Source organism: Denticeps clupeoides, chromosome 5 (genome assembly GCF_900700375.1).
Source record: "Denticeps clupeoides chromosome 5, fDenClu1.1, whole genome shotgun sequence".
Lineage (NCBI taxonomy): Eukaryota > Metazoa > Chordata > Actinopteri > Clupeiformes > Denticipitidae > Denticeps > Denticeps clupeoides.
The window spans coordinates 25716416-25733463 of record NC_041711.1 but is presented as its reverse complement, the minus strand read 5'-3'; the positions used below and the strand labels follow the sequence as shown (position 1 = coordinate 25733463).

At 40.8% G+C, this 17048-nt stretch overlaps 1 protein-coding gene across 2 annotated transcripts; it reads right to left on the bottom strand.

The window, feature by feature from the left end:
* Window positions 1-2166: 2166 nt before the first annotated feature.
* Window positions 2167-16209, bottom strand: LOC114789949 (zinc finger protein 91). 2 transcript variants are annotated; one of them, XM_028979437.1, is made up of 3 exons: window positions 15933-16209; window positions 6983-7045; window positions 2167-4555 (listed from the first exon to the last, which is right to left on the bottom strand). In XM_028979437.1, exon 3 carries the CDS (start codon window positions 4311-4313, stop codon window positions 2514-2516), a length of 1800 nt encoding a protein of 599 aa, XP_028835270.1. In that variant the 5' UTR covers window positions 4314-4555; window positions 6983-7045; window positions 15933-16209; the 3' UTR covers window positions 2167-2513. The 2 variants fall into 2 exon arrangements, with proteins under 2 accessions (XP_028835270.1, XP_028835271.1); XM_028979438.1 differs by lacking the exon at window positions 6983-7045.
* Between the last annotated feature and the right edge of the window lie 839 nt (window positions 16210-17048).

The following is a 17048-nucleotide window of genomic DNA, read 5'->3' as shown; positions in this document are numbered from 1 at the left end:
ATTTCTGGAAGACTGAAGTTGTGATAACTTGGAAAAGTAATCTCTATTTTCGGTTCAGTGAACATTATGACAGAGGGAAAGCCCCCCCCCAAAAAAAAAAAAAAAAAACGCATTTCACGACCGCCTAAAGGTTTTGCAGGTTGGGCTGTCTGGACTGCTGAGGTGCTGGAATATGGACACAATGCAGGCAGTACCACGTGATGTGGTTCACTTTGTAAAGCTTGCAAAGAGCAAAATGGCTGAAAAATGGAGCCAAGGATGGCAGTGAGTCATGGTTTCATAGGGTAATAAATAGTTTATTATCGCTGTTGTCTTTGGTTTTAGTTTGGCAATTTCAGAAAAAATGATCAAGAAAAAATAAATTGAACAATTCGATATGAGAAAGTATATCGCGCTCAAGTTCTTTGGTACATCACCAAGCCATACCAGTGACTGAGGTTTGTTTGAAGTCACTTTGTACATCCTGTTCCTGGAACTCTCCTAGCCAGAATGTTGTCCACTGAAATATGCCCAAACCATGAAGGTCGTGTAACCATAGCACTTTACCTTCATCCATGTAGTAAATATGACAAACTAGTCATCGGGACACCATACTCACTCATGAAGGGTGGGTGGAACAACAGAAACAAAACAATATAAAATAAGCAACAGAAATATCCTGCTTGTGTAAAGAAATTGAAATCTAGTTGATCGGTCTTTAAAAAGCACACACAGAACAGAACTTTTTTTTTTTTTCATACTTCTTCTCTACTCACCTTTGCCTTCTTCTGCCTAAGGGACTTCTCACTTACTCTGAGACTTTGCCTCTGCGCTTAAAGCATGCAAGTGCCAAAACCTGGATCACTGGGTACTAGGCAAGGACTCACACCGAGTGGGTACAAACCTATTGCAAGGCTTCGTTCACTCACATAACTCACGGCTATGGCCAATTTAGGGGTTCCGATTTGAGTCAATGCCTTTGAGAAGACATCAGAGCTTCCTGCAGAGACCCACACTAACACAGGGACATGTGAAAACTCATAGCAGTCATATTTTAACCTATGACCTTGGAGGCCTAAGGTCAAGACACCAAGCAGTCCCTTAAGGCAGATATTCCAAACCTGGGGTAGAATTAGGGGGAGTACTGGGGCAGAATTTACCAAAATTATATGGGTAAAAATAAAATGTATAAAAATCCCAATAACACACTAAATAGGATAATCAAAATCTGTATATTCCTGTAGGCTATGTAGAGTAGAGCTGTAAAACCTGTCAGATCCTGTAAATTTCTATCAGTTTAGTTAGACTTGGGTCAGTCAGCAAACATGAAAGTGCCATTGTGCACTTGTGCACATTGTGAAAGATTGCCATTGTGAAACACAGTAAATGGCACACACAATAAAATGGGTCCTCTGCATGTAAACCTTCACTGTTAGTGTGTAGCGGGCAGCCATGAAAGGCACCCAACGGACAGTGCATTGCTCAGTGTTTGGGGTGAGACGAGCCAGCATACATTGGTGTGGTGGAGGAGGAACAAGTCCGCTTAGGCTTAGGTGATGTCTGCTGTATGGTCTTAATGTTGTAGCAGTTCCGTTGTACATGGGGGCAGACGCGCAGGCAGCAGCACCATTAGGGGAACAATGGAGATGCAATGGAACTAGCAAGTAGCACTGTCGCATGGTACAAACAATGAACCGGCAGGTGCCACTGACATTTGTATGCTGGTCCTACTCAGTGGTTGCACTACGCACCCCAGCATTTGGGTGTATGTGCCCAGGGTCATAGGCAGGCAAAGGGGGTGCTTCAGAGGAACACCCTAATGAACATTAGAACAAGAGTACCCAATGGTGGCCTGATCAGACAAAAATTTGATAAATGGTGTCAGTGTTTCAGTGCAAACTAATTGAGAGTTCATAGACAACAGTGAAAAGTACCACTCCAGTATCTTGTCTTACTATTTGGTTGGGACACTGTTCTTAAGAGTCTAATGGTTAAAAGGAAATACTTACAGAATTGGCACGTTGCTCCAAAGATTACATTGTACCCCAAAATCCTGCTTGGTGGATTATTCACCATAAAATAAAAAGGTATCTGAGGATTTTTTGGAAGAACACAATAGGAATGACATGACATTGATTCTAAGGTGCATCAACCAATGTGGACTGTAATCAACTGTTGAGAAAAAGGTTGAAATTACTCAAGGAACAAATTTAATAAGAAACTGGAAAAAAAGTACATTCAACACAAAAGGCTTTAGTCATATTGACTGAATTAATCATCCCAATGTAGTCCAGGGAAATGTTAGTAGATTTGATGACATTTTAACATATATACAGTGAGCCTTTCCTCAATGACAGAAGATTCAGATATGACATGACAGTCTAAAAAAAAATTAAAACAAAAACCCACACAAGGGAATATATACAGGGGAAATAACACCAATACAGCAAATAACCAATTAGCCCCTCTGAAATGACCCTCAACATCCTTTTCTATGTATGAAACCTACCCCAAGGTTATTCTTCACCTGTAAATCACATACTACTCTTCACAGAATTATCTGCTCCATGAGCACTTTGGTGTTTAAGGAACATCTGTAGGGAGGAAAATGTTTCTGTACACTCAGTGCAATCATACAACACTTCAGGAGAAACACAGTCTTCAGTGTCTACATTATCACCATGATCCTTATACTCAGTTTCAGCATCCATCACATGGTTATTATTGGCAATTTCAGTAGCTGAAGTCTCCTTTACAGTTTGCCTAGAAATCTTATTCTTATGAGTTTCAAGGTGTAATTCAAGAGCAGAGTGTTGTGAGAAACGGCACTGGCAATGCAAACATTTGTGAAGCTGTAGAGATGGTTCTCTTTTGTGATATCGTAGATGACGCTGGTAAACACTGAGCAGACCAAAGATTTTACCACAATCATGACACTTTAAGGACAATCGTGGTTTGGGATGAACAAATGTTTCGTTTTCTTTTGAATGTGGGTTGTCATCACTCTGGTTTTCTTGAATATCTCCAATTGTTGTTGGATCCTCTGAACCATTCTCTACTGTCTGCATAGAGTTCAAATCACTTGACTCCTTTGGATCACATTCTATATCTGAACTCTCTTTTGCATCTGCCAATTCTCCAGCCAATTCTTCTTTATGGTACATGGCTACATGTCTTGTAACATCACAGCGTTGAGGAAAGTTTCTCCCACAGTACACACAAGTATGAAGAGTTCCCTTGTGATATCGCATATGACGAGAAAGGCTACTTGAGTGCACAAAGACACGATGACAATGCTTGCATGGGTACAACTTGGTGTAGTTGGAATGATGCACACGTCTACCTCGAATTCTTGTTGGCTTGCACGGATCAACTCTTTGCATTTGAGGCTTTGTTGGAATGATTTTGTTTTTCTCATCCAAAGGATGCTTATTATTCATGTCTCTTTCTTCTTTTGTTTGATGAGATAGATGATGTTCCTTGAGGTCTGATAACTGCTGAAACCGATTCCCACACAAGCCACATCGGTATGGTCGAGAGGGACTGTTTTGAGAACCAGAAGAGTCCTTTGAATCAGAATCCTTTTTTGTGTTGGTAACTTGAGTAGTATCTGTAGAAACGGTTTTCCTAAGGGAATGGCTGATTAGATGGCTCTGTAAATCAGAGAGCCAGAAAAACTGTAGCCCACATATCTTGCACGGGTACGATTTATCACTGTTCTCTTGATTATCTTCCAATTTACTTAAATTCCTGGGACCAAATGATCCATGTCGTTCTTTTTGGTGGGTTGCCAGAGTTTCCTGTTTCAAAAATCGTTTACCACAGTGTCCACAACTGTAAAAGCGTTCATGGGCATGATCTTGAAGGTGCTCTCTTAAGCTTTCTCTATCACAATGTACTTTGCAGCACAATGTACATTTAAAACCCTGCCCCAATGAATGATATCGCTGATGCTGTTGTAAACTCAGCTGATTACAAAACACTTGGCCACATCTTTCACATGGAAACATTCTTTTATCATGTTCTATTGATCTGGAAGTGGAGGAGGAGTACTTATCAAGAAACTGGTTTGCTAGTTTCCCAGTGGATGGGTTGGGTGACAATCTGTCAACCACAGTTAGGGTTCCATTTTTGTGAAGTGCAAACTCAAGTGGAGCATCATACCCATTACTTGTACCATCAAAAGGGAATGAATCAAATGGCCCATGAATGGCCATATGATTCAACAGCTTTGGGTATTGCTGAAAGCCTTCTCCACATTCAGTACAAATGAAAGCCTCTGTCCCTCCTACAAACTCACAAGACTTTGGAAAATCCAATAGAGGGCGTTCCATGACTGAACTAGTTCCTAGTTCGCAATGGATTGATGTCCATAGAGTGCAGTCAAGCAAAAGTGAACTTAAGAATTCCAAAGCTGTTATGATTGATCAGTATTAATGGCAACTGATTATACATAGTCCATTTGAGCAAAGGCATACAGTTAGAAGATAATGAGTTCTGCACATTAGACCATGGCCAGGGACTTCCTAAACCAGGATTCTTCAATGCCTCTTTTGTGTCTTCTCTTCATCTGCATCTAGAAGGGAGAAAAACAAGAGATTATGAGAACATCTTAGAGGCTTTTGATTTGTTCATCTCAGACATGGCAACCCAATTTAGATTGGGAAGACAAGGTGAATCCTTTGTATTAACAGATTTTCTTGTACAGTGTAATCTTTATCTTATTACCAACTATAGACAGCTAGTGGAGGAAACTCTGTTGAAGCATGCAGGGAAAGGACAATCTCATGAGGTGTCTATTATGCTCTCTATTATTCTTACAGCACTTCAGTTGCACCACACCCAGAAAAATGTTGGTAACTACTTGTACAGGACACAGGGACATTACACTCACCAAACTTTACTGCTTTTATGTAATACAAAATGAAATAATAAAAGGGACCACAGGAGCTTTGACCAGTCAGATTGGCGGAGAGTCGATCTGCATCAGGACTGGGACAGACGACTAACTCCGCCCACAGCACAGTGCCGTGTGGATTTAAAGGAGTACTACAAGTATATATGACTGTTGCAATGGACTGAACGCAAACAGTTTTTCTGCTCATTGTAGCAAATTTAAGTCCACACAGGTGTATTAGACCTTAACCCTGGGATTTGAAAAAAATCAAGTGACAAATGTAGAAAATGTATGGGATGTCAATAGAGACATTGATAATCGTAATTGAATGGAATCATTAGAACAGTGAAGGTTCACACCTCTACTCAACCATCTAGAAAAAAAAAAAAAACAGCCCATTAAAAATGCATAATTGTCACTCGCAATGTGATTAACATGTAACAGGTGGTGGTAGCCTAGTGGGTAACACACTCACCAATGAACCAGAAGACCCAGGTTCAAATCCCACTTACTACCATTGTCCCTGAGCAAGACAGACATTTAACCCCAAGTTGCTCCATGGGGGGGACTGTCCCTGTAACTACCGATTGTCTGATAAATGCTGTAAATGTAAAAATGTAAATTAAACCTAAAAACACACCCATCTTGATTAATGACTCTGAACACACGCCTTTCTTTAATTAAACATAAGATCCCTTTTTAATCAGAGTAAAACGACAGGTTTATAGGTTGCATTTGAAGATCTTTAGTGACTCAACTGATTAAACTCCCACTAGATGTTTATTCTACCACCTATGGGCCAAGTGAAGTTAAGTCTAACACAACAATTTTGCGACAACAGCGAAAAATAATCTGAGAGACTACAAGGACAGAGAAGAAAACTTTAAATCATAGAGAAAAAGACACACACAAAGAAAGGGGGAGAGAGTTCTGCCCATGATCTGAGGTAGGAGGGTACTGACCCATTCTTGCCTTTGTAAGCAAGCATCAGTATTTTGATTCTGATGCAGGCAGTTACAAGAAGCCAGTGGAGAGAATGTAACAGTGGACTGTAGAGGGAGGGTTTGGGAAAGTTGAATGTTGAAGTGCTTAAAGGGAATTTTGGCAATTAATTGAAATTGGACAAGTACCTGCATAACTCGTCCATAAAAATGGCTGAACCCTGGATTATAGAAGTCACAGGAAGGAATAGTTTCTAATATTTTAACACCGTTACATTGCAGTTACATGGAACTATTGCAGTTATTGTAGGTAAAATATGACCAATATTACAGAAAGAACCCAAGATAAAAAGGAGAACGATGAAAAGGGAAAGACAGGAAAAAGCGAGGAGAGAGCTCCAAGGAGGGAGCCTAAACCTCTAAGAAGTTGAGGAAGGAAGAGAAGAGCCCAGAAGCTAGGGAAAAAGAACCCCCAATGAGGTCTAGACAACTTCTTTATACTGAACATTGGGCTCCCCAAAAGTTTACCACAGACCTATCAGATTGTCCTTTGACGTTCCTTATTTGTCCAGAGAGAACCGCTGATTACAGGTAAGCAGGAATAACATGGTCATTACCCCCCACAAGACTCTCCCCTCCCAGGATTTGTTGTCCTTTTGGCCACCTTGTGATAGTCCTAGTTTGTGAGTGGGAGGCAAAATTTGTGAGAAAATGGGGGTCTAAATTAACCCATAAGTCATGGACTTGAAATTGCACGTCTTACAGATATTATCTCACCAGGAATATGAAGTGTATTGGGTCAGTGGTGGCTTAGCGATTAAGGAAGCGCCCCCGTAATCAAAAGGTTGCCGGTTCCAATCCCAATCTGCTAAGGTACCACTGAGGTCCCACTGAGCAAAGCACTGGTCCCACACACTGCTCCCCAGGCGCCTGTCATGGCTGCCCACTGCTCACCATGGATGATGGTTAAAAGCACATTTCGTTGTGTACGGTGTATCACAATGACAATCACTTCACTTTCACTATTTCTGCACAGCCTCTAAGAATATTGGCAAAAATTGGAAAACAGACAGCAAATTCATCACAATTGTTGTCCCATTCAAAACAATCCTTCTGATTTTGGAAGATCTAATGCTGGTTTAACTAATCAGTTCATTAAACGCACCTGAAGATTAGATGAGTGTTGCTGGATTCAATCACCTGAGATCACCCATGCTGCTTGAAAAGCCTATACACAGAGAGAGAGACAAAAGAGACTAAAAACATGATTCTCAAGTCTCTCATCGGATGCTACAGGTGAAAAAAAAACATTACTTTTTAACCCAAACAGAACACAGATTACTACCAGGGTCAACATTACATTTGAAAGTGAAAATAATTGTCAATACTGCAAGCACAGCACACGGTGCAAACAATGATATGGGTCCTATGCATTTAACCAATCACCTTAGTGAGCAGTGGGCAGCCATGAAAGGCACCCGGGGAGCAGTGTTTGGGTGTGTTGCTCAATTTCACCTCAGTGGTACCTTGGTAGTTCGAACCAGCAACCTTCCGACTATGGGTCCATTCCCTTACCTGCTTCCCTTACCACCACCACTTATTGTGAGATTGGAACCAGGGCCAAAGATCCGTTATGCAACCGCTTGGCTATTCCAGCAAATTTCTCATGTAATTATTATTGGTGCAGAAAGGTTTCGGGTTCAAATCCCGAACCGCCTCTGTGCGATTATACAATCACAACCTGTGATTGTGATGAAATTTATTTCTATGCCAGTGATCACCGCGACTGCCAGAAATCCTGCTGTTGGGATGCTTTTCCTCAGCAGAGACAGGGAAGCTGGTCAGTTGATGAAATGATGGGCAGAGCTGAATACAGGAAAAGACCAGTATTGTGTAAGAATAGGCCAGTTTAAGTCCACACCCAAAAACATTTGAGAATCTGTGGCATGAATTGAAAATCCATTTTACTCTACACGTAGATCAGCCATAACATGAAGTGAACAGGCTATTTCATTACAATGGCACCTGGCACTTTAATATTTTGTCCTTATGTTGAACTGTTCAAAACATAAAAGGGCAAGGGTAAAATCGGAAAAGGCCCGAATTTTCATGGCTAGTCGGCTGGTATACAGAATCTCCAAAACTGCCCTTCTTGTGGGATGCTAGTGATCGGCAGAGAACAGGAACAGAACTGGGTCAGAGACTCAACAGTGTTGAGGTAGGTAGGTTTATTTAAACTAGGGCTGCACGATTTGGGGAAAAAGACATTGCAATTATTGAGATCAATGTTGCGATATGATAAAGGGCACTTGCTTGTATATCAATGAAAAGTCGCATACAAATTACTAATAGTGAAATGCTTAATTCCAAAGTGAAACATAGAAACTACTTATAACAACTTGAAATGCCCAGTGCTTTCAAAATACAATATTATACTAAATTAATCACAAAAACGTCTTTACTTTAAAAAACATTACTGTTGAACGACAAACCCTGGTAAGGCTAAACAACTGTTTTGATTATATTTGGCCATTATAAAATCCTGTATTATAGTTCTTACGTTTAACCAAAACGTTGTTTGGAGGCTGACTTGAACACAGGGATGCATAGCTTTGCTAGCTTAGCTAAGGTTAAGATTTATAAACTGATGTAAATTTCTTTAGGAAACCTTCAAAGTTTGAGAAAAGTTAACTAAACAGCTTAGAACAGTCTAAATAGTTAATGCCTACGTTTAGCCAAAACGTTGTTTGGAGGCTGACTTGAACACAGGAATGCATAGCTTCGCTAGCTTAGCCTATTTTAGCTAAGGTCAAGACTTATAAAACGGGATTTTATAATGGCCAAATATATTCAAAACAATTGTCCAGCCTAACCTATGAAATGTAATCCCCCGGGATCTGGTTTGGAGCGTACAGCGGTTTGTACAGCCCCAAGCAGTACAAGAGTGATGCATTTTTATGCACTTCTCTCCATAGACATGTATATGCTTGAACTCCACAGCACAGCCTATCGCAATATGGCGGCGACGTTGATGTACGTCTACCCATATGTCTATGTGAGTCACGAATCTGAGGTCTCCATTGAACCGAATCGAAAGTCATGTGACCAAACAAGTCACATTTAAAATCGCAGCTTTTTGCGTTCATGTAATTGCACAGACTGACATCGCGATTACGATTGTGATTAATCGTGCAGCACTAATTTAAACAGTGAGAGAAAGACCAACAAATATCCAAAAGAATACATTTCAAAAAAGGTATAAATTAATTAGCATTAATGAAAAGTATTTAAACCCCTACCAATCAGCAAGATTTGTCAGTTCCTCCAGGAATGCCCAATGTTGCGATCGCAACAATTAATGCAAATTCAGTCAAACAGCGCAAATTATGTGTTTTGTACTTTTGTAAAATCACCACAACCTGAGCAACTTCACATATAAAGTATTTATCAGACACCATTGTCCAGAGCGACGTTCAACCAGTAGTTACAGGGACAGTCTCCCCCGGAGCAATTTAGGGTTAAGTGTCTTGCTCAGGAACACAATGGTAGTGAGTGGGATTTGAAGCTGGGTATTCTGGTTCATAGGCAAGTGTGTTAACCACTAGGCTACTACCACCAGAACTTGAAATTTCAACAGTTTCACAGCAACTTTTCCAAGAAAAAAAATTCACTAAAGTTTCTGTAAATACAGGCTTTTAGATCGCAACAAATCACAAAAGGATTGTAAATCCTGGAGGTTCTGATTTCTGGCTCCCTACACAAGGCTTGAATAGCCTACAAGATCATCACCAGGAGGCTGGGTTAGAAGTGTCAATTGTTGGTGTGCTTATTGGCAAACAGAAGATCTCACTTGATCTGGAGCCCCAAGCAATGAAAAAAGGAACACTGTGAAACCAGCCTAGAATAACTTAGCCTAGGAACTTGTCAATGGTCAAGGCAGCTTGGCCCATGGTCACCAAGAAAATGGTTGACATACTATGCTGTGAAGAAAGCACATGGACAAGTTAGCACCTGAACCTCTACATGCTTCAGAGCATGAGGGTGAACGTGCTGTGGTCAAATGAGACCAAAATTGATGTCTTTGGCAATTAAACTCCTTAACTCAACTCACCGTGTTTGGCCAGCTGAAATATGGGGGTGAAAATATTATGCTTTGGAAGTGTTTATCTGCCAAGGGGACAGGACAACTAAACCGCATCATGAACAGTCAAATCTTGGGTGAAATTTCTGGCTGAAGAAAGCAGGTTAAGTAAAAGAAAAAAGGGAATTGGAAATGGGTCGTGGGTGGGTATTCCAACATGACAATGATCCAAAACACAAGGAAACAAAGAATTGGCTCAAGTAGTAGTGCATTAAGGTCTTGGACTCCAGACATCAAATCCCATAGAAAATCTGTAAAGTTTCAAGATGCAAATCAGCCACAAATCATTAGTGAAGTGAAGCAAAGTGAATGTCTTTTTGTCTGTGTGGGTCACACTATTCTTTGTTCTGGTTAAATATTTATTTATTTGCCATGTTGGGGGAAATCTTGACTGTAGAGGTGTTGAAATTAATCTTATACTTGATGCATTGCGATGCAGGGCAAAACAGTAAATTACAATATAATATAAAAGTTTGACCGACATTTTTGCACAATCACACATTTCTAGTGCAGAGTCCTGTGGCAAGCACTGAGCTCAACACTTTTTTTTTTTTTTTTTTTTGTGGTGACCCCAATGCATACTGCATTTGATCTGAAAGTGGCTTTAAATATGCTTCAATGAGTGCGGTCTGAACACAGTATCCACAATCAAATCATCCACACAGGTGAACGAGACCTTACCTCTCGATTTCTGAAAACATTGTAAGATTGGGCGTCGCAGGACCATGCTTTTGTTGTGCATAGCGGCCGTCTACAAGAAGAAATGAGACATTCCTGTGCCAACTGTTGTGCATGAAGATTCAACACCTGTTTTTCATGCCTTTTGTCGAACAGCAACGTGTGAGGTGTCGGCCATCAGGACCGCCCACTTTCTTTGTCTTCCCCAGATGGGAGGCACCGGGGGGGGGGGGGGGGGGGGGGGTCTGTGACAACTTCCTGTAGGCCAGGGGTATAAAAAGGTCTGCTCACATGTGGGGAAGGGACTTTTTTTTCTTTTCTTTCCCAGCTGTCTTTCCATCGAAACCGGATCTTCTGGTTTTCGAGCCTGCTCTATCATCTCATTATTTCTCATGGCTCTTTCTCTCTCTCTCTCCCCCTTTACTCTTTCTTCTCATTTGTTTTCTCTGTAACCTTGGTACCTTTTTACATTCAATATTAACATGTAACTACAATAATTATTTCCTGGTGTTAATAAATTAGAAACTGTTCATTTTTAACCTCTATTGTTCCATGCCTCTTTCTGCCAGGTAACATCAAGTTGGAGTGGTTGAATACAGTGCTTTTGTGTGGAGGAAGTTTTTCTACACTCAGTTCTCTCTCTACCACGCTCTTTTTTACAAGATGTAATGTACAAAATTTATGGGATGCATCGTAATGAATGAATATTCAAGGCATTGACAATCATAATCGAATCGTGAGACAAGTGAACCACAGTCAATCCCTGCAACCCTACTACGAAAACACTGCCCACAGCTCATGATATCATAGGTTCTTGCTATTAGACCAACAAAGTTTAGGGTCAGTTTGGTGCTTGTTTTAGAGCACTGGCACCAGTTTTTGGGAACTGGCATTGGAGCCAAAGCAGAGGCAAAACAAGGTTAAGGGTGACTGGTTAAAGATAGGACATTTCAATGGGTGCACCATGTGCTGTGTAGGGCCCTATGACATTTTCATTTTTTCCTAAATTTGATTTTCTCCGTTTAAATTTTTCTGAAATCTCAAAACCTATCTGTTTTCTCTGGCTTTTTGCTAAAGTCCTAGACCCTCATTTCACTTGATTTTGATGCAGTGTCAATTATAAAGTCCAGTTTATCACAGAGTCCCCCTGTTAGACACAGACAAAGTTAAATTCACCAGTTAGGCTGTCCTAGTTAGGGTACCGGGCCACTGTAGCACCAATATACCACTATAAACACATATTTCAGTATCGGTCGTACAGTGCAACCGTCTGCCGCTGCTTCTGTTTGTTTTTCTCCGAGACACGGAATCAAGCGCCCAGACTACTGGCAGACCCCAGTGATCAGACCAGCAAATAAATCCTGGTTCCTGACAACTGCTTTACAAGGACAAAACATGAAACAAACCAGAGGGTCACCACAGCAACCACCACCATTACAACTACAGCTTCAGGGATCTTCAAATGGACCAGTAACATCATTATGGACACATAATCTAGACCATGACACTGAATACATCCTGGACTTCTCAAACCCTACAACCGTAGGACTTTATATCATATCCAACCCTGCACTGACACCATTTGCAGGCTCACACTACCCTGGAAGGGGGTCCCACTCTGTATCACTCCTTCCCAAGGTTTCTTCCTCTCTTTTTTTTGTGTGGAGTTTTTCCTTGTGTGCAGAAGGGTCAAGTGTGGGGGGTGTCAACTGTAGGGCCTGTCAAAGCCCATTGAGACATACTGTATGTGATTTTGGGCTATATAAGAAATAAATGTTGTTGTTGTTATAAACATGTGTGATTATGGAGTGGATAGGGGGAAAAAAACTGCAATATGACAAATGACATTTACATTCAGCACGGACCACCTCTTCGCCAGCGTTGACTACGTGTTTACATTGTGTCTGTGTGCGAATGTCCTGCCTCAAGTGGAAACACGTGTAGTGGGCTGCAGTGGCCAGAAATGCCAATCATATGCAATTCTGCATCTTATAGCAGATTACTGTGCGTGTTGCCTGTTTGTGTAACCAGTGCTAGAAAACATCCTGATTGGTTTACACAGCAAAATAAGAGAATCAGATCTCAGTGCAAGCAAGCTTATATTAAACTTCAAAGACTGCGGTAGTAACTGATAACTGTTACAAGTGTAAAGGAGCATCAATCCAGAGGGAGAGTGCCACAAAAGACAAAAATATAAAATGCATTACCTCAGACTACAAATTTGTTAGTTTTTAAAAGTTAGAAGGTCTGGGCTGATAAGGTGCTGGAACATAGAAGCAACACAGGCAGTACCACATGAAGTGATGCACTGTGTAAAGCAAAGATTGAAATGCCTGAAAAAGCCAAGGAGGGCAGCAATAGGCATGGTTTTATATGTTAATAAACTTTTTATTATATCTTTGGTATTAGTGAAAGTGAAGTGATTCGATATTGATGTGTCCTCTGCTTTTAACCCTTCACCCTTAGTGAGCAGTGGGCAGCCATGACAGGCACCCGGGGAGCAGTGTGTGTGGATGGTGCTTTGCTCAGTGGCACCTTGGCAGACCGGGATTCGGCAACCTTCTGGTTACGGGGCCATTTCCTTATCCGCTAGGCCACCACTGCCCTTTCAGTCTGGTGATATATGGGGGAAAAGAATGTCAATCGAAAAATTTGATCGTTTGATATGGGAAAGTATACAGTGGGTAGGAAAGTATTCAGCCATTTTGTTGCAGCCATTTGCTAAAAACATTTAAGTTCATTTTTCCTCAATGTCCAGACAGAGCCCCATACTGATCAGGTGCTGTCCATTTGTTCTTATCATCCTTGAGTTGGTTCTACACCTTCACCTTCCACTCACAAGCACTCCTACATGATGTTGTCCAGTTGTCCTTGTTCATTGTATGGAAAAGTTCTACTTTTCTCCTGTAGAGAAACCGGTACAGTATTTAAGCTTTATTTAGTATAGTTAGTTTAGTGTGTATATACATATGTCTTTTTCTTATATAAACCAAACTTGAAACTAGAGACAGAATTGTGGCAAGGCACAGATCTAGCCATGGTTACAAATTTTGCTGCACTTAAGGTTCCAAAGATAATGCTCCATAGTCCTAAACATCTTCCCTTTTAAGGTTTATCAGAACCCTTCCTAGAGCTGGCCACCTGGCCAAACTGAGCTATCGGGGGAGAACAGACTTGGTGAGAGAGGTAAAGAAGAACCCAAAGATCACTGTGGGCTCCAAAGATACAGACGGGAGATGGGAAGTTGTAGAAAGCCAACCATCACTGCAGCCCTCCACCAGTCGAGGCTTTATGCCAGAGTGGCCCGACGTAAGCCTTTCCTCAGTTCAAGACACATGAAAGGCTGCATAGTTTACTAAAATCACCTGAAGTAGGGATGCACAGATACATTTGGACAAGCAGTGTTAGCCCCGTGTCGCTAATTAGCCTAACCTAAGCTAGGCTATTTTTTTTTATAATAATTTTTTTCTGTAAAATGTTGCATACAACATGCTTTTCATTTTAAATAAATGTTCTTAATTCCAAACTAGTCCCTTGTTTTTTTGTTAAATTATATGACTAAAGCTGTTACCTGTAAATTTAAGTACTGAATGCAAGTACTTGTACTTGGAGAACAGTGGTGGCCTAGTGGTTAAGGAAGTGGCCCTGTAATCAGAAGGTTGCTGGTTCGAATCCCGATCTGCCAAGGTGCCACTGAGCAGTCCCCACACACTGCTCCCCGGGCGCCTGTCATGGCTGCCCACTGCTCACTCAGAGTGATGGGTTAAATGCAGAGAACAAATTTCACTGTGTGCACCGTGTATCACGTGTGACAATCACTTCACTTTACACTTGTTCTCCAAAAAAAGTGGTATCGGTGCATCCCGAACCTGAAGTAATGGTGATGGTCTCATCAGAAAAATTTTACTTTTTGGCCTTCTAAGCGGTATGTCTGGGGAAAACCAGGCACTGCTCATCACAATACAGTCCCAACAGTGAAGCATGGTGGTGGAAGCATCATGCTGTGTGAGTGTTTTGCAGCTGCAGGGACAGGACCACTGGTTTCAATCGAGAGAAAGATGAATACTGCCAAGTAAAGGGATATCCTGAAGTAAAACCTTCTCCAGAGGGCTCAGGACCTCAGACTGAGCCAAAGGTTTATCTTCCAACAAGATAATGACCCAACACACACATACAATAATGGAGTGGCTTCACAACAACTCCATAACTGTTCTTGAATGGCCCAGCTATAGCCCTGAATTAAACCCAATTGAGAATCTCTGGAGGGACCTAAAAATGGCTGTCCACCAATGTTTTCCATCCAACCTGCAATAACCAGAGAGGATCTGCAAGGAGGAATGGCAGAGGATCCCCAAATCCAGGTGTTGAAAACTAGGTACTCCATTTTAATTCTTTTGAATTCCATGTTTTCTTTTATAAACATATTTATAGACATAAAAACAATTTGATTAAAAAAAAATAAATAACCTCCAATATAACAAAGTGCATTTACCGTAAAATTGTAAAAATGTAAAACATTTACATAAAAATATTTCAGAATAGGGGATTTTTCTTTGATCGTTAAAAGTGTGTACTTGCGTTATTATTCCATTAATATTACATCAGTTGAAAATGGTCTCACAATGACTATATTAATTGTTTATTGCAATAATTCCTGGGACATTTACAGTCCAGTGAAATTTGTTATGACAGGCCTAGCAGCTACGATTCAGTAGAGGCCTATTCATGCAATACATTCAATGCAGCCATCATTACCATCTCAATCGCGGGCAAAAACAAACTTGTAAATATATATATATATATATATATATATATATATATATATATATATATATATATATAAATTATGGGTTCTAATGAGTAACACTCATTAGAAGAGTAATTATGATAACAAAAATGTCTTCGATAATAACGATAATGTTCGAACAACTGCACGGCAAAAAAAAAAAAAAAAAAAAAAAAAAAAAAAAAACACGAGTACAGATCATTTGGAACAGACGCGAAATTTATTTTCAAGCACTTTTATGCCCAAACTCTTAACAAATGTTTCAGCACACAAAATATAACTTTGTTCTGTTGGCACGCAACAAAGCTAAACGAGAGAATAAAGTCAATACCAACAGCATGTTGTCGCACCACGATTCCGAAAGACCGCGCCCGTAGAGTTTATTTCCTTACTTTTATATTTTGCGATGTGATTGCTTAGCATGCTAAGATATCACGTAGCTCGCTAACGTTAGCTAAAGCACAAATGAAAGGCCCGTGTTTCACATGTTTTTTTTTCGCAAACACTTACCGGCAGAACTCAAAAGTTGTTCAACGCCCTGATACACAGAACCAGGTCCGTGCCCGACTGCTTCAGCATTAGCACGTTCCTTGGATGATCTAAATAAGGTCCCGGCTGCTTAGGTCCGTTCGACATTACAGGGCGGCCAGAGAACGTTTGGGGAAAAATGTCTGTGGACTCACAGCTTTACCCCTGACGTGCGCAGTCACGTGTTGTAAATGGAGCGATCCTATTGGCTTCCACTAGAAGAACGACGGAAATATACCAGATACCCAAATGAAGAAAGAATAAGTCCAAAGGCGTCCACTCCATTACGTTTTGTGCCAAATACCGTATGCAAATAAGTGCACGTGAGCACCTGAAATTAAAACAGTCAGCATCATCCCCCGCTCCAGCCCTTGTGCTATTTTAACAATGAAAGCACACGTCTATTTAGGGCCCTGAGGCGGAATCGCGAAATCCGACGTGTCTGGCCGCTGCAGTCCGCTACACGTGTTTCCTGCTGAGGCGGGATGTTCAGTGTCGAACCCGGACCACTTGCCCGATCGGTTCCGCGCAAACAAATCAGCTGATTCAAAGCGTGATTTTATTTACATGGTTCCAGTTCGAATGCAAGAGGCGACTACTTTTGTGTATCCCAGCTCTCCCCGATGTTTATTTATTTGATACGTTTTAATTTTTTTTTCACATGGAGGAATGTGTAATAATGTGAAATGTTTATATTATATATATTATTTATATGTAAATGGTTTTCAAAAGTAAATGTCCAAGCACTTTTTTGAAGAAAAAAGTGTTGTTTAAAAACTGGTTTGTATTAATGTGTCTTAATACGAAAAGAACAAGCCCACATGATCTTACCCGCATAGCAAAGCCAATAATAAATAATAACAATAATAATAATCATACGTAAATTTCCTATGGGGCCACCGCGGCGCACCTCCCCCCTTCTTCTTTCACTATGGCAAGCCAACAGGGCCAACAATTGAGGCAGGTTCACGACGCGTTTTTAAAGGGTTAGTAGGCTACAATCACGGTGCAGCGCACACATCACTATTTGAGTGAAGGGATCAGCAGGTCTGGATATCTGGTTTAATAACAAAATAATGTTTAATAGACTGAAAGTAG